Consider the following 20,137-nt stretch of genomic DNA (forward strand, 5'->3'; position numbering starts at 1 on the left):
GTGAAGGATAATAGTGTTGAAACAGACTAGAGTCAGAAGTGTTGAGAAAAAATGGAATGGTTAAAGGGACAATCAGCGGTTGCTACATCCATTATTGGATTTATGAATGAAATGATACGCACCCATTGGTTCTTGAAGAATATAACGTATAACTGATTAACGAGCTTAGTTTAAGTGTCCTTATCAGAACTCAAAATATAAGCTTGTTTTTTAAACAATGCATAGCCTCAAAACATGGTTAAAACTATGATTTTGATATCATGGATGATCAGTCCTTGCATCCATACACTGTCTGTGAATTTGAGTGATTACATTTGAGTGATTACATTTCGCCTCAGATTTTTACCGAACCAGAGGTGGGGAGTCGCTTTGTTATTGTTGTAACTGCTGATTGGAAAAGCACGTAATTGTCATAACATAATATGCTATGTCTTGGAGGCTTCTTATATAATAGCATGGATGAGAAATTACCTGCAGAAGTTTGTAAATCTCGAAATCTAGTGAACATCGCCCTCTAGAGTAAAAAATAATAATACATAGTTGAAACGTCATCAACTATGCGACACGTTGGTAAAACGCATGCGCAGGAAGTCCAACGCTAACAAATTTCAAACTGGGGAGCGGGTAGAAAGACCTGGCAAGAAAATACAATACAATTAAAGGATATAACTAAATAGTTAAATAATGACGAGCACACTGAAAGGTATTACCCTGAAAGGAAGCGCTGAGCTTGTGGCCGAGTTTTTCTGTAAGTATTTTACCGACTTGGTTTTATTTGAACAGTTTTTGTGACTGATCAAAAAAAGAAGTAAGGAATGCAAGCATGAATAACATGGCGAGGATTTTCTTTGTGGAAGCTAGCTAACATTGTTTTCAGCTACCACATCCGCATTTGTGCACGGCCATACGTTGTCAATGTATTTTGCTTCAATCTTAGTTATTAACATTCTGTATTTTGTAGATAAGTTAACCAGCTACTTTAGCTAAGTAGCTAACCTGTGTGGTTGTTTGTAACGTTTAGCTAGTTAATTTGTTTTCCCTCCCTGCAGCATTCGGTATCAACAGCATCCTGTACCAGCGAGGGATCTACCCTCCGGAGACGTTCTCTCGAGTCACCCAGTATGACATGAGCCTTCAACTCACTACTGACACCAAGCTGAAGAGCTACCTGACCAACGTGGTATCTCAACTCAAAGGTACAGACTGAAATAAACGCAATTTAGTTGAATTCAGCACATGCACAGAACGTTGTTTACTTTAGTTAGTACAGTGATTTTTTTTTAAATATATTTTTTTTGTTTAGTCTCCGAAAATAGTATCCAATTGTCATTCTGAAGTAAAAGTAGCGATGCCCTAATGGAAAATGACTCAAGTGAAAGTCACCCAGGAAAATACTGCTGGAGTAAATGTTGAGTCATTTAAACTTCCGTATTTTAACGGGACCTTTTTCTTGTTTTTATTTATGGAGGCCAGGGGTAATGTTAGAGGGCTGCGGAATCTGCAGTTCTCGACAGAGATAATTGCGTCGCGTTCGTTATTTTTGTTATGCTGGCTGGGAGTGGGCGATCAGTTGAGACAATTTTGTGAAGAAAATAATTGTTGTCCCGCGGATTATTTGGAAACTGTAGTCTTTCTGCTTTGTATGAGTTCGCCTAAGGTTACATGTTGTATTAAAAGCACATAATTGTTGCATCATTCACACACTCCGAATGCACTGCTTAAAGTTAAGTCTCCTACCTCTTTGTTCACATTGGCAGTGATGTAAAGTTCTTAAGTAAAACGTACTTTAAACTGCTAACGTTAAGTATTTTTGGGGGGTTGGGGGTAGATGTACTTTTTTATATTTTTGGCAACTTTTACTTCACTTACATTCCTAAAGAAAATTATGTACCTTTTACTCCATAAAGTTTCCCTGATACCCAAAAGTACTGTTTACATTTTGAAAGTTTGTCAGGACAGGAAATTGGTCCAATTCACGACTTATCAAGATAATATCCTTGGCCATCCCTACCACCTGATCTGGCGGATTCAAATGAAAATGCTTTCGTTTGTAAATTATGACTGAGTGTGTCCCTGGCTAACCATCAAGTTTTAACAAAACAATGGTGTAGTCTGGTTTGCTTAATATAAGGAATTTGAAATTGTTTATTTACTTTAGTTAGTTTAGCAATTACATTTACTTTTGATACTTCAGTATATTTAAAAACCAAATACTTTTACTCAAGTAGTATTTTACTAGGTGACTTTCACTTGAGTCATTTTCTGTTACGGTATCTTTACTTTCACTCAAGTATCACAATTGGGTAAGTTTTCCACCGCTGCACATTAGCAGTCTGAAGTGAATCAAATCCTATTTATTTGGATATCCGACTTGAATCTTTACATTTTCCTGCAGTCTGAATAAATGTGGCTTTATATAAAGCTGAATCTTGGACATTTGAATTGTCTGAATGGTCAAATCTGGTTGATTTGCTCGTAAGTATTTATTTAACTCGGCAAGTCGGTTAAATAACCATTTCTGACCGGGTTACCGTGGGTTAGCTGCCTTGTTCAGGGGCAGAACGACAGATTTTTACATTGTCAACTCATGGATTTGATCTTGCAACCTTTCGGTTACTAGTCCAACGCTCTAACCACTAGGCTACTTGCCAACCCAGTTACGTGTTAGCTACATTGTTGACGTTGCTCGACAGCTAGTTAGCTAGTTGTCTGCTGTGGCTAGCCAAAAGATATTTGTTTTTAAAGTTGGGTCATCTTATCCTTTTGCGGCTTTAAACATGTTATTACACTATGATTGTCAACATTCAAAGCAACTGGGACACGTCAATGGCAGGCAAAGTTTTCACCTTAGCTTGCTACATAACTGCAGGAAGCATGAGCACCATCAATCAGCCTACACCACTGCTCGTACACCCATCGTTACTATGACAACAAGTGTAGATATGCCAGCAAATGACAGCTGTCTGAAAACACACACATCCGATTTGGTCACGTGGTCCAGTAGTCCAAAAAGGATTTGGAAAACAACTGATTTGAGCATTAAGGCCTGCAGTGTGAACAAGGCTTTAATTGGGCGTGCAAGATCAAGTGCGCCTAGTATATGTGTGGTAGGCTGCCTATGCATGCATGGGCGCAGAAGCATGGGGCATTTATGGTTCCAAGGTTAGGCTATAATGTACTACATTGCCTATAAATAAATATTAATCACCCATATTTGTCTCCGTCTGAAAATCGTCTCGCTCCTAAAAGGTAGGCTATAAAACGTAGCTAGCTCAAGAGAAAGTGCAAGTCTCTCCTACTCGGTTGTCTTCAAACTACGCCTAGCATATGCGCTGATATAGCCCAATCTAATGGGTCACGTGAGAATCACTAGTTATTTAACTACTTTTTGTAGGTTATATTTGCACATTGAATTAGGTTGCTAACGATGGCTGGCAAGTGAGCTGCATCGTCGCATACGCCTACATTAATATTGCGGGACTGCGGTTGGGTTTGAGATCAATTCTTGCGGTAGTGGGTGGGAGTCGGACAGAAAGCAGCAATTGCGGGAAAAATAAATCAGTCCTGCCGCACACCTCTAGCCTGGGGCACACTCCGACATCATTTAGAAACAAAGCATGTGTGTAGTGAGTCTGCCAGATCAGAGGCAGTAGACATGACCATGGATGTTATCTTGATAAGTGTGTGAATTTAATCTCAGGTCAGGCAACAGCTCTGGTGGACATTCCTGCAGTCAGCATACCAATTGCACTTTCCCTCAATTTGAGACATCTGTGGTATTGTGTTGTGGCAACTGCATATTGTAGTGGTATTTTATTGTCCTCAATACAGGGTGCACCTGTGTAATGATCATGCTGTTAAATCAGCTTATTTATATGTCACACCAGTCAGGTGGATGGATATTCTTGGCAAAATAAAAAAGCCCACTTACAGGGATGTAAACTAATTTGTGCACAAAATGTGAGAAAGGTGCTTTGTGAAATGGAACATTTCTGCAATCTTTTATTTCAGCTCATGAAACATTGGACCAACACTGTACATGTTGCGTTTATGTTTTTGTTCAGTCTAATTGTGTTCTATGTTTATTGTGCATTTTTTTTTTTAAAGACGGACGAGACAGCTAGTATAACAGGCTTTGACTAAAATGCTGCTAGTGGTACCGCGATGCCCCGCCTGACCAACAGAGCATACATGTTTTTTTTTTGCTGTAGTCTGGTGTGTAACTTGTGTCTCTGTATTGCAGAGTGGCTGTTTGACTGCACAGTGCAGAAGCTGGTGCTGGTGATCACATGTCTGGAGACCAACGAGGTGCTGGAGAGGTGGCAGTTTGACATTGAGTGTGACAAGAGTGCCAAGGAGATCAGGTAATGGAGGATACTCCAGCAGTGGACCTGACCACCACACACACCCACACACTACTCAGAACACATTGGACTATTTGTAGCCTTCTAGTACTTCCCACCAGGAACAGTGTCATACTTTGAGAATGTGGGTATTTTTTATGAAGAGGTCATCCGTTTATGCCCTTTGGCAATTTTGTTGCATTTGCTATTTCACCGCTTGCCAATATTGACTTTTCCTGTCATGCCGCTGCAGTTAGGACAAGGTTAATTCATGCCTGACCACTTGGTGCAATAGTGCAGTATGGTTTGACATTTAGAGTAAATGTGTGGTTGACTTTGTCTCTTCTCTCAGTGCTCCCAGGGAGAAATCCATCAAGTCCATCCAGGATGAGATTCGCTCAGTCATCAGACAGATCACTGCCACTGTCACCTTCCTACCCCTGCTGGAGACTGCCTGTGAGTACTGTTTGTGTGTGAACCAGTGTTTCCATTAGCCGTTAATTGGCTGCTTTTGGCCAATAATAAAATTAAAAAAATACAAGAAGGCAGACGAACCAAAATATTGCCGGACACGTTGTGTGCCAAAAGATATCCTGATGAAAACAAATATCCTATGTGGGTCCTTCTAGAAATAATGAGGCCAATGTGTGCCATTGGGATAAAAAAAATATTGTGAAACACTAAATTAAATGATTTTCATGCAGTTCCGCATGTGTACTTCGAGGAATAAAAGTGAATTGACCCATAACTCCACCTATACAACAACAGGCCTAGGACTATACATCTTATAACCTTTCTGGCGCAGGCATTCTGCTAGTGAAATTGCAGAGCGCCAAATTCAAAATACAGAAATGGTCATAATAAACACTCGTAAAAAATACAAGGCTTATACATCGGCTTAAAGATGAACTTCTTGTTAATCGAGCCGCTTTGTCAGATTTCAAAGGGGCTTTACGGCGAAAGCATACCATGCGATTATCTGAGGACAGCGCCCCGCTTACAAAAGTATACAAACATTTTACAACCAAGTAAAGGAATTACAAAATTCAGAAATAGCGATAAAATGGATCACTTACCTTTTCAAGATCTTCATATGGTTGCAGTCACAAGAGTTCCAGCTACACAATAAATGTTTGTTTTGTTCGATAAAGTCCCTCTTTATATCCCAAAAACTGTTTTCAGTAATCCACTGGCACAAAGGTGGTCAAAACATGCAGACGAATACATCCTAATAGCACCGGTAAAGTTCGTCAAACGATGTTTAGAATTAATAATCCTCAGGTTGTCAATTGTCTAAATAATCGATAATATTTCAACCGGACAATAGCGTATTCAATAGAAAGGAAAAACAACGAAGGGCGCGCACTCGGTCACGCGCGAAACCAGCACTGCATGTTTCTACAGTCTACTGACAAAAAGGTGTCATTCTTCTTAATTTTTCAGAAAACAGGCCTGAAACCATGTTCAAAGACTGACATCTAGTGGAAGCCATAGGAACTGCAATCTGGGTCCTAACCCATTAGATACTCTATAGGCATTCAAGTGAAAACTACCCACGTCAAAAAATCCCACTTCCTGGATGGATTTTCCTCGGGGTTTTTGCCTGCCATATCAGTTCTTTTATACTCGTATCCTGAGTATATCCTGAGCCTGAGTAACAGGCAGTTTACTTGGGGCATGCGTCTCATCCAGACGTCGAAATACTGCCCCCAAGCCATAAGAAGTTAATTAAGCAGGGTTCATACAGATATTAGCAAATCAAATTCAAGGACTTTCAGGGATTTTTTTCAAGCACTTAATTGTAATTATAAGGGAGCAGGATAACTTTTACATTGGCCGCAATAATTGCAGGACTTTTCAAGCTCTAAATTAAGGAAATGTCTGATTTTCAAGGTAGGCCAAAGAGATACTTGAATTTCTGAGCTCCAAGTTCAAGTAGGCTACGTCAAGCCCCTTGTAATTGTTTAACATTGCAAGTGTAACATGGGAAACAAAATGTTTGTAATGTTATTTCATTGCCGCTACGCTATGTAATTTGTCATTATATCCATATTAACTCATAGGAATAGCTTTGGTTGTTCTGCAATACTCTATCCTCCACAATTGCGCACAGTGGACATGTGTCCAATCCGAGGCACAAAAACATATGCAAACATGAACACATTACCTTGACGCTTTCTCTGTTAAATCTTAACGGGACCCCGCTGTGAGTCAAGCGGACAATAACTACAACCAACGATCAACATCAATTTGCAAAGGCTGTTAGATCCGACGTGGATCCAGGCACCACTGTCTTCGCCGGCATAACTAATGAGACACCAAATACTCTGAACGTTCCTCGCGAACACCTTTTTTCACATGTGCTATCACTACAGCTGTCTGACACTTGACTGTCAGATGTGAAAATATCACGGTGTAACTAATCAGCCGGACACCAAATGCGCACCCAACAAGTATTATTGCGTAATTATTGAAGAACCACGTTAATGACCGTATCGATTTAAGTTTTAAGTATCAAGGTACGATGACTGTCGGTTAGAAGCATTCATTTTTGCAATCACATTTATTATTGTGCATTTGTGTGCCTGTGAAAACTGTTTTCACCCTGTAACATAAGGAGATAGGAAATGTTATGTGGTTATACTGCCTTTCTGAGATCTCTATACAAACAACTGTCTGATAGCTAGGTTCAAATTCAATGTCTAATTTAACTGATTAATGCTTAAAATATGATAACTTACTACATAAATGCAAGGACAGAAAAGTCATGTTTTGTGCCACGATTTTGGACAAATGTGTCAAGACACCAACCATGATAAAGGGTTAAACAGGTTTTAAATAAACTTGTGCATTTTATTGAATAAAGCTATGATCCCCCTCCTCTATCTGTAATGACAAGAAGAAAACAAATGGCAGATTGTTATCAATGATTTATCAACAGCTGTAACTAGTTGTCCAGCGTAGGAAATCCTCACTGGTACCCTAGGTTATAGAAAGACCCATATACATCACTTTAGCTATGCATGGGGGGGGGGGGGGTTCTTGTTCTCTTTCAGTCACAATGTCTGTCGCGCAGTTAAGTTTTTTGGTATTTTAGGATGTTTTGACAGATTAATCTCCCTCAACAGAAATTACAGAAGTGTCATGCAAATCCACCAATGAGTATTATTTAGATGAAGCAATGTTTGTTCCTCTAATGCCTGGTCAAGTAGTTAACTTAATTTTCACTGTTCTTATAATGTTTAAGGTATTTAACTACTGGAGGCACATACAAGTGTCAAAATCAATCGATTGGGAATATTGACACGGCAAGGCATATGGGGCGGCAGGTAGCCTGGTGGTTAGGGTGTTGGACTAGTAAGGTTGCAAGATCAAATCCCAGAGCTGACAAAGGTAAAAATCGTCGCTCTGCCCCTGAACAAGGCAGTTAACCCGCTGTTCCTAGGCCGTCATTGAAAATAAGAATTTGTTCTTAACTGACTTGCCTAGTTAAATAAAGGTAAAATTAGTAAATATCGACAGAGGGAGACGTGCAAAGAGCCAATGTTTACTTGGTGGTCTATCATTTCTCCTTGCATAATTATTGCAGCCACTTCCATGTGGTGTTAATGACATTTCACCACGCTGCCTGATGTTCCTTGATAACCCTTGATCCTTCTCCCCAGGTGCCTTCGACCTCCTCGTCTACACCGACAAGGACCTGGAAGTGCCGGACAAGTGGGAGGAGTCAGGCCCCCAGATCATTGACCAGTCGGAGGAGGTTCGCCTGCGCTCCTTCACCACCTCCATCCACAAGGTCAACAGCATGGTGACCTACAAGAGGACCGACTCAGCCTAGAACCTGACCTCTAACCTACGATCCCCACTGTACATAGTTAACTCTTATGGTCTCCTCTCCCCTGCTGCGTACTATAGGTATGTTGGAGATTGATTACAACGGATCTACAAATCATACTCGGTCGTCATTTAGGATGCCAGGTGATTTGTAGATGAGTCAGTTTGGAGTCGCCGACTGCAATCTCAAACGCACACAATGCATATGAAAACAGAAATGTTACAAAGCCTTCTCCCTTCGCAACTCATGTCTCTCATCATCTTTCTTTACGTACAGTGCCTTCGGAAAGTGTTCTGGCCCTTTAACTTTTTCCACATTTTGTTACGTTACAGCCGTCTTCTAAAATGTATTCAATGTTTTTTCACCTTCATCAATGTACACACAATACCCCATAATGACAAAGCAAAATAGTAAAAAAAAAAGAAAAGGATAATTTATAACAAACTGAAATATCACGTTTACATAAGTACTCAGCCATTGTTGTCTAGGCTGTGTGCTTAAGGTCATTGTCTTGTTGGAAAATGACCCCCCCCCCCCCCGTTTTTCATCTCTATACTTTGCCACGTTCATCTTTCCCTCCCAGTCCCTGCCGCTGAAAAACATCCCCACAGCATGATGCTGCCGCCACCATTCTTCACCGTAGGGATGGTGCCAGGTTTCCTCCAGACGTGACGCTTGGCATTCAGGGAGAAGAGTTGAATCTTGTTTCTCATTGTCAGGGAGTCTTTAGGTGCCTTTTGGCAAACTCCAAGTGAGCTGTCGTGCCTTTTACTGAGGAGTGGCTTCCGTCCGGCCACTCAACCATAAAGGCCTGATTGGTGGAGTGCTGCAGAGATGGTTTTCCTTCGGGAAGGTTCTCCAATCTCCACAGAGGACCTCTAGAGCTCTGTCAGAGTGATCATCGGGTTCTGGGTCACCTCCCGGACCAAGGCCCTTTTCCCCCGATTGCTCAGTTTTGCCGGGCGGCCAGCTTTAGGAAGAGTCTTATTTGTTCCAAACTTCCATTGAAGAATGATGAAGGCCACTGTGTTCTTGGACCTTCAATGCGGCAGACATTCTTTGATACCGTTCCCCAGATCTGTGTCTCGGAGCTCTACGGACAATTCCTTCGACCTCATAGCTTGGTTTTTGCTCTGACATGCACTGTCAACTGTGGGACCTTTTATATAGACAGGTGTGTGTCTTTCCAAATCATATCCAATCAATTGAATTTACCACAGGTGGACTCCAAACAAGTTGTAGAAACATCTCAAGGATGATCAATGGAAACGGGATGCACCTGAGCTCAATATCGAGTCTCATAGCAAAGGGTCTGAATACTTATGTAAATAAGGTATTTCAGTTTTTAAATTTGTAATACATTTGCAAATATTTCGTTATGGGGTATTGTGTGTAGATTGAGGATTTAAAAAATGTAATCCATTATAGAATGAGGCTGTACCGTAACAAATTGTGGAAACAGTCAAGGGGTCTGAATACTTTCCAAAGGCACTGTGTATATAAAGAATCCTTTTACACTGATTATTCTGTCCTGTCTTTTTCTCTGTGTATTGGGATACTTTGTTCTTCCTGGCTCGCTGCTTTGATGTAAATATTGCCTGTAAGTGGTTACTGATCCACTTTGCCTTCATTTTTTTTCTTGTCCTCTATCCAGTTCGGAGCCTCTCTGTTTTAGAAGCTAGTGGTTTGTGTTGTATTTTTAAGAAAATTCCTGAAATGTGTCCATTTGATCGTCCTCAAGTCTGACCTGTGTGTTACTACTGCAATTGCCCAGAAGGTGGCAAAGTAACAAGTTTTTTTATTTTTTAGTTCTGGTTAGCTATCGTCTCTCTGTAAATGTAAAATAAATGGTTGTTTAGACAAGTATGACGTTATCCAAAGTTTGTTTGCACAAATGACATGGCACACAGAAAATAAGCAGTATCCTTTTAATGGGATGTACCATTCAACTTGTCTCAGTGTTCTTCAGAGTCGACGAGCAGGACGGGGGAACCCCTTTGTCTTCACACGGAACCGTGATACACATCGTATTACCTCAGCCTCCACTAATAACCCACAGGGCTGCTGTCCTGTGACTGCACATAGCCACCTTCTATAGGATTCTGTAACTTCACATGCAACACACAGGTCTATCATTGAAGGAACACATCTTTTCTAGAAATACCAATCGGAGACCAAAGCTGTGTGGAATTGAAAAAAGAAAAGCAACTATCCTCTTTTTTTCCCCCCTTTTTTTTAAAGCACAAATTCAGGAACAACGGTATTTCTGGAATCTTCTTCAAGTACAAAATACAACCACAGTAACAACTGTGGTCCTCAGAGTGACCACGCACATCTACACGGATAAGTGCTGCAAGTTAGGACATGGTTTAGTAACATTTGGATGAGTTTCTCCTGTGAATGACAGTGATGCAGTTCACATTTCTCTACCTGAAAAGTACTATAGTATATTGTGTAAATGTTGGAGGCAGAAAGTTTAGAGAAAGACAAGTCATTTTCTGATTGAAAGAGAGTTTGTGGTTATTCAGTCCTGTCATTCCCTGTATTGGAAGAAATTTAAAAAATAAAAACAATTCTATAATGCCATTTTAAAGTGTTCCACTATAAATACAAAGTACCTCAAGGTAGACTGACAATATTGCAAATTGATTTTGGGCTTCTGACTGTCAAGCTCTGCTTTCAACGAGACACCCCAGCCTCACATTCAACACGTTTTAAAAAATGACCACCTGCTGGGCTGGTCCATATTGAGGGCCAACAAGTGTCTACATACAAGTAGGTTCTTGTGAAATTGGACCTCATACCTATCATGTCACAGGAAGGCAGTGGAATCTTCTAGACCACGTGTCTAGTCTTTGGCTCCTTTACAATTTGCAAAGTTAAAATAATTACAACCCCTAGAAATACACACATGAATGGATGGTCGAGTGAACTTTTCAAAGCAGAGACATTTGGATCGTTTGGTAATAAAACATACATTGTTTTATAAAGACGTGTGTGTGTGTGTGTGTGTTCTCAACACGAAACTGACGATACAGTATAGAAAACTAATAAATATATAAAACATAAATATGCAATAGTTATAACGAGTGACAATGTTACAAAAATCTACGTTCTCTCAAAACCTTTGTGGTGTCTGCCTGCACCCTGGTGTTACGAAACAAGCTTCCTACTGTGGTGCTGTACGGTGTGTAGAAAGTAAAGTTGTATCTGTACTAAGACCTGGGTTCAAATATTATTTGTAGTCTTTAATGGCGCTCTCCTGGTGCAGTGGCACCAATGGAATAGTCCATTGTACAAATCCTGCCCCGCCCATCAGGCACTCCGGGCAAGCTCAAGTTATTTGAGAGGTTGCAAATACTGCTTGAACCCGGGTCTGTCTGTCTACAGCACTACGGTGTCGTATTGACTCCTTGGAGCTCAGTAGGCCCGATAGTAGCCGTGCACAAGCAAACCTCTCCTGTTCAGTCTACTTCACTTCCTCAGACTCAGGGATATACCGTAGTGAGACTTCCTTCATGTAGGGAGAAGAAGAAAAAAAGACTATGGTTATAAATATAGCTTAGTGTTGATGTCGTCTGCTCGGGGTTGGGGTGGTGTAGGGATGGAGTGATGGTGGGGATGGAGGAGGGACGTTGACCACTTCTACACCACTCCGTTGAAGAAGCCTTTGTCGCCCTGTTCGGCCAGAATCTTCCAATTCTGCCTGTTCTTCTGGCAGCCCTCGAGTAGTGGCGAACAGGACTCAGACATACCAGCCAGGGTCTGATGGACCGACAGACAGACCGAGAGAGAGAGAGAGAGAGAGGGGAACAGGGAGAATGATAGCGCACCTTCCTTATGTCAGTGTTTACATGTCATACATGGTATATGGCCAATTACATTTTTCTTAAAATATGATAAACAAAGATCAATCATTTGTGTGCCTCACCTCATACAACTGTGTACAGATGGCATCGATGAACGATACCTGCATGCTCGGAATCTTATCCCGCTTTTCCCGATTCATCAGATCCTAGGAAAGAAAACGAACGTCAGAAAACATCACCTTTTTTTTAAGTCCAAATCTAATTTGCTCTCAAATTGATATCTGACTTAGCGTGCCAACTAGTAAAAACCTAGCTTTGCACAAAGTCAGTGTGTACACATGCCAGGATATTACAATCAGAGCCTTGTAAAATCAATTTCACAAACCCTGATCTCCGATGGCATTGGCCCAACTGAGCCATGGAGTAGTGCAATACAGAATAATAAGTGCAGGTGGTAAGGCATAGAAGAAGTGCTTACTATTGGCTCAATGTTGAGTTCTTGTCTCTCCTTGTCCCCTTGCTCAAAGAACTCTGTAGCCACTAGCTCGGCTATCTGCAAGGGAAGATGGAGAGAGACAGGCAACTTTTAGAAGTGCCTCAAAGTGGAATGATGTTTCAATCGGGTTAAAGGACAAATGTAACCCTCGTAGTCTTTTCGACAACCGCGTGCCGAGTGCGGTTTGATAGGATGCAGCCCTAGGATTGTATCTGAACAATTGCTTCAGCCAATCGTTTGTCCTACTCAGGCTTTTCAGTTTGTTCATGCCTTTTGCAGATATCTGTGCATTTCAACGGAGGTGTTTTACATGAATGTGATTACGAGGCAGGTTGAGAGGGAATGGATGCTGGATAGTACTCCAAACGTACTTCTGTTATGTGGATCAAAAGGAAGTTCTCTGTTGCCAATTTGATCTGATACACCACAATAGCACTCGCTCAGCGCCCTACAAAGTGTTCCTTGACATTTCTAGCACGGGAATGATGCAATAGCGAGAAAATATATAGAGAAAGAAAGAATCAGCAGGGTTGCTGCTTCTGAACAGAGCAACAACCCTGCTGCATTGATGGACTCTTTCTCTTAACAAGGGATCAATAAGATCTGACTAGGGCCTCGGGTCCCCAATCAAGGAAGTGTGTGTGTGGCAGCCATCTGCGGAAACACTGATTGGAGCTGTGTAATCAAGACTAGAGAGCCGCGGGGTGTTGGGGTTGGGGGGAGGGGAGGGGAGGGGGGGGGTTCAGTTGAGGAAAGGAGAGAATGCAGGGGAGGAGAGGAAGGGGGAGGAGAAGACATTTTTGTACACATCTTGGCTGAAATAGCTTCAACTCTAATAATATCTACTGAGCTCAACGGAATGTGTATGTATGTGAAAGAGACTGTGTGTGCACAGATTTTCTGTTAAGACTGTACTGAATTGCATTTGTGTGTGTGTGCGTGTGTGCATATCAGTTCTGTAGGTATTATGTGAGGAGAGGACAGGGCTACAGCAGTTTGTGTCTGTCCTCTAATGAGCATCTAGCTCTTTGATCACACACACACACACACACACACACACACACACACACACACACACACACACACACACACACACACACACACACACACACACACACACACACACACACACACACACACACACACACACACACACACACACACACACACACACACACACGGCTAGAGGCCTGTCTGAACCTCTCCCTCCATTGCACCTAGGGAGCCTAATGAGGAGCAGGAGAAACAGACTTACACAGGGGAGTTGAAGTGAGACGGGTAGAAGGAGAAAGAGAGCGACAGAAAGAGAACATAATCTAATGGGAGAAAAAAAAGGCAGAGGTCCTCATAAAGGAGAAAGACACGTTTCTAAGGATTTCAAAGGAGATACCAGTAACAAGACAGTTTGGTTGATAAAGTGAGTCTTGAGTGTAGTGAAAGTTATCTAACTGGACAGTCTTACCCTCTTCTGTATTGGCCAAGGCTTGGTAATGGCAGAAATATCACATGCGGTCATCAGCATTGACCTTCAGGGGGTAATAAACCAACACAAAAACATAGAATATAAATGCAAGATGAAACAATTTCAAAAATGTTGCTGAGTTACAGTTCTTATCAGGAAATCAGTCAATTGAAATAAACTCATTAGGCCTGAATCTATGGATTTCACATGACTGGGCAGGGGGTGTTGCCATGGGTGGGCCTTGGAGGACATAGGACCACCCACTTGGGGAGCCAGGCCCAGCCAATCAGAATGAGTTTTTCCCCACAAAAAGGCCTTTCTGATGACAAAAACCGCCCTCATTAGTAGGAGGGTGTTCCTAATATTTTGTACCCTCAGGTATATTATACAGTGATGGGGGTAAAAATGTGTAGTTACACATCGCATATATAATTTTTGGACAATATTATATTTATACTTTGACTCCAACTATCGAATTGTACAAAATAATGATATTTATTTTGCTAGGTAGCGTTAGCTATAGCTAGTCGGCTGTACCTGCACCAAAACTCTGATATTTTCATCCTATAGCTTGTTCTCAACTTCTTTTCAAATAGTGAGTCAGCATATTTTCATCACTTTAATCCCACGAATAATCAAAACTCACTTTCTCATGTTCTCTTTTGTCTCCCTGCAGCAGACATAGTCAGCAATATGTTTGGAACATCAAATCGCCCTACATATCTTATCCGCACCTAAGTGTTGTGATAATGTCGTATCGTGAAGTCCCTGGCAATTCCCAGCCCTACCAGGGTTCATGTCAATTCCACCTCAATCCAGTCCATTTAAAAAGTGAAATAAAAAAATGGGGACTTTTTCATTGGGAATGTTTGATAGGGAATTTCAATTGCCTTTCGAAATTGACTGAATTGAAATGGAATTGATACCGACCTTGACAGACACAAATAATCAGTCCCCAGGTGAATGGTGAAGATGGTATGCTCTATGTAGGGTCCACTAACCTCAGTAAGTCTTTATGGTAGTCATCGTCCCAGACAAACTGGCTGTTCTTGGTCAGCTCAAAGAACTCTCCTCTCCTCCTGAAAAGATAAAATAGATATCCAATTAACTGCACATCTCCCCTCCGCCTACAGTCTAGTTATACGCCCACACTTCAGACAGGGAGAGAGGGGGGGGGGGACAAGGAGGGAGAGGGAGGGGATATTAGGAGAGAGGTGGGTGTAAAAAAGATAAATGTGTGATAGAGGTTGGGGGGGGGAGAGAGATATAGTAAATCACAGTTTCAGAACATCATCATAGGATCTTCTAATGAATAGGCCAATGGGTTTCCACTTCCACCTTGACATTTTCCACAGCCCATCAACCTAAATTGAAGTTATAATGAAAACTGCATAAAATTTGACTTGAATGGGCTCCCGCTGTGAGCGTGCCAGCTGTGTGTGACATTTAACCTACTTCATGTACAGAGCCAGGTCTGTTGCCAGAATAGCCCTCTCGATCATCTTCAGAGTGGCCTTGTACTCATCCAGAGACAGACTGCTCAGAATCTGATTCCCCTGGGGGAGAGAGAGGGAAGGGACAGAGCGAGAGAGGGAGGGAGGTGGAGAGAGAAAGTGAGAGAGAGGGAGGGAGATGAAGAGAGAAAGAGAAAGAGAGAGAGAGGGAGGGATATGGAGAGAGAAAGAGAGAGGGGGAGGGGGGAGATGGAGAGAGAAAGAGAGAGTGGGAGATGGAGAGAGAAAGAGAGAGAGGGAGTGAGATAGAGAGAGAGAGGGAGACGGAGAGAGAAAGAGAGAGAGAGGGAGGGAGATGGAGAGAGAGAGATGGAGAGAGAAAGAGAGAGATAGGGAGGGAGATGCAGAGAGAGAGAGAGAGGGAGGGAGATGGAGAGAGAAAGAGAGGGAGGGAGATGGAGAGAGAGGGAGGGAGATGGAGAGAGAAAGAGAGAGGGAGGGCGTACAAGTTATTGAGCAAGTTCAACTATAGCATGGGCGCCATGACAACACAAATTCCAAAACACTTGAAATCAATTCAACAATTGGATCTGCTCTCCTTTCTTTGCGATGTGTGTGTATAATGGTGTGTGTCAACGTGTGTGTGTGTCTACTACATCCCAGATGAACTAAGTGTTGCTCTCCAGTGAATCTGTGCCCATAAAGATGAAGTGGCGCTTTATTACACCATAGAGGAGTGTTATCTCCTAGAGACTAGCAGCTGGAGCTTGTGGACTGCAACCCAAATTACATACTCCCTATACAGTGCACGACTTTTGACAGGGTAGTGAGCGGTAAGAGGCAGTGCACTATATTGGGGATAGGGTGCCATAAGGCACATGGAATTGGCACTAAAGAGGAAATGAGGAAACACTAGCATCCTGCTATGTACAGTGCCTTGCGAAAGTATTCGGCCCCCTTGAACTTTGCGACCTTTTGCCACATTTCAGGCTTTAAACATAAAGATATAAAACTGTATTTTTTTTGTGAAGAATCAACAACAAGTGGGACACAATCATGAAGTGGAACGACATTTATTGGATATTTCAAACTTTTTTTAAACAAATAAAAAACTGAAAAATTGGGCGTGCAAAATTATTCAGCCCCCTTAAGTTACTGTCAAACATGGTGGTGGCAGCATCATGGTTTGGGCCTGCTTTTCTTCAGCAGGGACAGGGAAGATGGTTCAAATTGATGGGAAGATGGATGGAGCGAAATACGGGACCATTCTGGAAGAAAACCTGATGGAGTCTGCAAAAGACCTGAGACTGGGACGGAGATTTGTCTTCCAACAAGACAATGATCCAAAACATATAGCAAAATCTACAATGGAATGGTTCAAAAATAAACATATCCAGGTGTTAGAATGGCCAAGTCAAAGTCCAGACCTGAATCCAATCGAGAATCTGTGGAAAGAACTGAAAACTGCTGTTCACAAATGCTCTCCATCCAACCTCACTGAGCTCGAGCTGTTTTGCAAGGAGGAATGGGAAAAAATGTCAGTCTCTCGATGTGCAAAACTGATAGAGACATACCCCAAGCGACTTACAGCTGTAATCGCAGCAAAAGGTGGCGCTACAAAGTATTAACTTAAGGGGGCTGAATAATTTTGCACGCCCAATTTTTCAGTTTTTGATTTGTTAAAAAAGTTTGAAATATCCAATAAATGTCGTTCCACTTCATGATTGTGTCCCACTTGTTGTTGATTCTTCACAAAAAAATACAGTTTTATATCTTTATGTTTGAAGCCTGAAATGTGGCAAAAGGTCGCAAAGTTCAAGGGGGCCAAATACTTTTGCAAGGCACTGTATCTCAAATACATTATGGCCAATGATGCCGGACGTTTTATTGTTCCTGAAGAATAAATGCAGAACTGACTGAACGAGTTACGGTAACAGTTTATTTGGATAGCCCATCTGTAGATGCTCTACAATAACATTTCAACTGACTATCTACTAACCCTAATCCTAACCTTAACCCCTTATCCTAACCACAAACTTAACCCTTACCCTTATTCTAAACCTAACCTTAACGTAACCCTAGCAAGCAGACGCTGATCAACAGATAGTTTGTTGATAATACGACCATCTGCAGAGCATCTCCCAAGTATGATCCAATTTCCTGAGTAAATAACGGAATGAGTGAACAAGTGCGTGTGTGTGTGTGTGTGTGTGTGTGTGTGTGTGTGTGTGTGTGTGTGTGTGTGTGTGTGTGTGTGTGTGTTCTTACTGGGCTGTTGAGGATCATGAGACACTGGTCAAAGTGGTGGTGCTCCATGGTGGAGTGACAGTAGAGCTGGGCCAGGGGGTGGTCACTCCTGATGGAAGTAGTTACACACAGAACTGTGAGATACACACACACACACACACACACACACACACACACACACACACACACAGGCACACACACACAGAGAAATATACGCACACACACACACAGAAAGATACACACACACACACAAACACACAGAGAGAGAGAAAGATATGCATACGCACACACACACACACACACACCACACACAGAGAAGGATACGCGCACACACACACACTCACTATTACAGCCTACCTTTGTATGTAGGAGTTGTTGACTCCTCTGTGGTCCAAGTCGTGACTCAGGGTGGCGATCATCAAGGCCAGGATTTCCAGCTCACTCATATTACTCTGACAGACAGAGAGATGGAGGAAGAGAAAGAGAGGGAGAAGAAGAGAATGAGGCACACCATTCACAAAGATGTCCATGGGGTTTCCCTTTACAAAGACCATAGTACACACACACACACACACACACACACACACACGCCCACAGACACACACAAACAGACAGACAGACACACTGACAGACGCACACAGACACAAGCACCCCCGCACCAATTTCCATCACAAGGCCATAGGAGGCTACCAGCAAACAAACAGACACAGGTTCACATAAGTGTGCCATATGCACGCATACATACACCCACACACATACACATACACACGCCTTATCTTGTCCAGGTCTCAGTTGTAAATGAAAACTTGTTCTCAACTGGCCTACCTGGTTATATAAAGATGAAATACAAAAATTAAATACATAAACCCACATACATACTAGAGGTCGACCGATTAATTAGGGCCGATTTCAAGTTTTCATAACAATCGGTAATCGGCATTTTTGGACACCGATTAGGGCCGATTACATTGCACTCCACGAGGAGACTGCGTGGCAGGCTGACCACCTGTTACGCGAGTGCAGCAAGGAGCCAATGTAAGTTGCTAGCTAGCATTACATTTATCTTATAAAAAACAATCAATCTTAACATAATCACTAGTTAACTACACAGGGTTGATGATGTTACTAGTTTAACTAGCTTGTCCTGCGTTGCATATAATCAATGTGGTGCCTGTTAAGTTCTCATCGAATCACAACCTACTTCGCCAAACTGGTGATGATTCAACCAGCGCATTCGCGAAAAAAAGCACTGTCGTTGCACCAATGTACCTAACCATAAACATCAACACCTTTCTTAAAATCAATACACAAGTACATTTTTTAAAACCTGCATATTTAGTTTATATTGCCTGCTAACATGAATTTATTTTAACTAGGGAAATTGTGTCACTTCTCTTGCATTCTGTGCAAGCAGAGTCAGGGTATATGCAGCAGTTTGGACCGTCTGGCTTGTTGCGAACTGTGTGAAGATCATTTCTTCCTAACAAACGTAATTCATTTGCCAGAATTGTACATAATTATGACATAACATTGAAGGTTGTGCAATGTAACAGCAATATTTAGACTTAGGGTTGCCACCCGTTCGATAAAATACGGAACGGTTCCGTATTTCACTGAAATAAACATTTTGTTTTCTAAATTATAGTTTCCGGATTTGACCATATTAATGACCTAAGGCTCGTATTTCTGTGTGTTATTATAATTAAGTCTATGATTTGATATTTGATAGAGCAGTCTGGCTGAGCGGTGGTAGGCAGCAGCAGGCTCGTAAGCATTCATTCAAACAGCACTTTCCTGCGTTTGCCAGCAGCTCTTCGCTGTGCTTCAAGCATTGTGCTGTTTATGACTTCAAGCCTATCAACTCCCAAGATTAGGTTGGCAATACTAAAGTGCCTATAAGAACATCCAATAGTCAAAGGTATATGAAATACAAATGGTAGAGAGAGAAATAGTCCTATAATAACTACAACCTAAAACTTCTTACCTGGTATTATTGAAGACTCATGTTAAAAGGAACCATCAGCTTTCATATGTTCTCATGTTCTGAGCAAGGAACTTAAATGTTAGCTTTTTTACATGGAACATATTGCACTTTTACTTTCTTCTCCAACACTGTGTTTTTGCATTAGTTAAACCAAATTGAACATGTTTCTGTTACGGTTTTCTGTATGGGAAGGAGAGTCGGACCATAATGCGGCGTGTAGATTACGATTCATGTTTAATGACAAACACGCTAAACACAAACACTACAAAACAATAAAACGTAACGAAAACCGAAACAGCCTATACTTGTGTAAACTAACACAGAACAAGGACATCTGAACACTAAGGACATAAGGACAATCACCCACGAAACACTCAAAGAATATGGCTGCCTAAATATGGTTCCCAATCAGAGACAACGATAAACACCTGCCTCTGATTGAGAACCACTTCAGACAGCCATAGACTTATCTAGAACACCCCACTAACCCATGTCACACCCTGGCCT

At 41.7% G+C, this 20,137-nt stretch overlaps 2 protein-coding genes across 2 annotated transcripts in view; one reads left to right on the plus strand and one right to left on the minus strand.

The window, feature by feature from the left end:
- The first annotated feature begins 591 nt into the window (after nucleotides 1-591).
- LOC135510732 (mitotic spindle assembly checkpoint protein MAD2A-like) lies at nucleotides 592-10,044 on the plus strand. The gene is made up of 5 exons (XM_064931897.1): nucleotides 592-748; nucleotides 1,050-1,196; nucleotides 4,244-4,364; nucleotides 4,696-4,799; nucleotides 8,009-10,044. Exons 1-5 carry the CDS (start codon nucleotides 685-687, stop codon nucleotides 8,179-8,181), a joined length of 609 nt encoding a protein of 202 aa, XP_064787969.1. The 5' UTR covers nucleotides 592-684; the 3' UTR covers nucleotides 8,182-10,044.
- A 50-nt stretch (nucleotides 10,045-10,094) lies between these two features.
- Nucleotides 10,095-20,137, minus strand: part of LOC135510731 (cGMP-specific 3',5'-cyclic phosphodiesterase-like) — a 164,711-nt gene continuing 154,668 nt past the window's right edge. Inside the window, 8 exon segments of the mRNA XM_064931896.1 lie at nucleotides 10,095-11,943; nucleotides 12,110-12,193; nucleotides 12,466-12,540; nucleotides 13,946-14,009; nucleotides 14,947-15,024; nucleotides 15,401-15,501; nucleotides 17,668-17,755; nucleotides 18,004-18,098. Of these exon segments, the coding sequence (XP_064787968.1) occupies nucleotides 11,824-11,943; nucleotides 12,110-12,193; nucleotides 12,466-12,540; nucleotides 13,946-14,009; nucleotides 14,947-15,024; nucleotides 15,401-15,501; nucleotides 17,668-17,755; nucleotides 18,004-18,098 (705 nt within the window). The 3' untranslated portion in view covers nucleotides 10,095-11,823.

The sequence above is a fragment of the Oncorhynchus masou genome, chromosome 23 (assembly GCF_036934945.1).
Source record: "Oncorhynchus masou masou isolate Uvic2021 chromosome 23, UVic_Omas_1.1, whole genome shotgun sequence".
NCBI classification, from domain to species: Eukaryota; Metazoa; Chordata; class Actinopteri; order Salmoniformes; family Salmonidae; genus Oncorhynchus; species Oncorhynchus masou.

Bases quoted from the DNA above. Each gene is read 5' to 3' on its own strand.
- LOC135510732 (XM_064931897.1), top strand. From the start codon at position 685: ATGACGAGCACACTGAAAGGTATTACCCTGAAAGGAAGCGCTGAGCTT. The intron at 749-1,049 runs GTAAGTATTTTA...CCCTCCCTGCAG, and splicing joins GCTTGTGGCCGAGTTTTTCT to CATTCGGTATCAACAGCATC. The intron at 1,197-4,243 runs GTACAGACTGAA...TCTGTATTGCAG, and splicing joins CGTGGTATCTCAACTCAAAG to AGTGGCTGTTTGACTGCACA.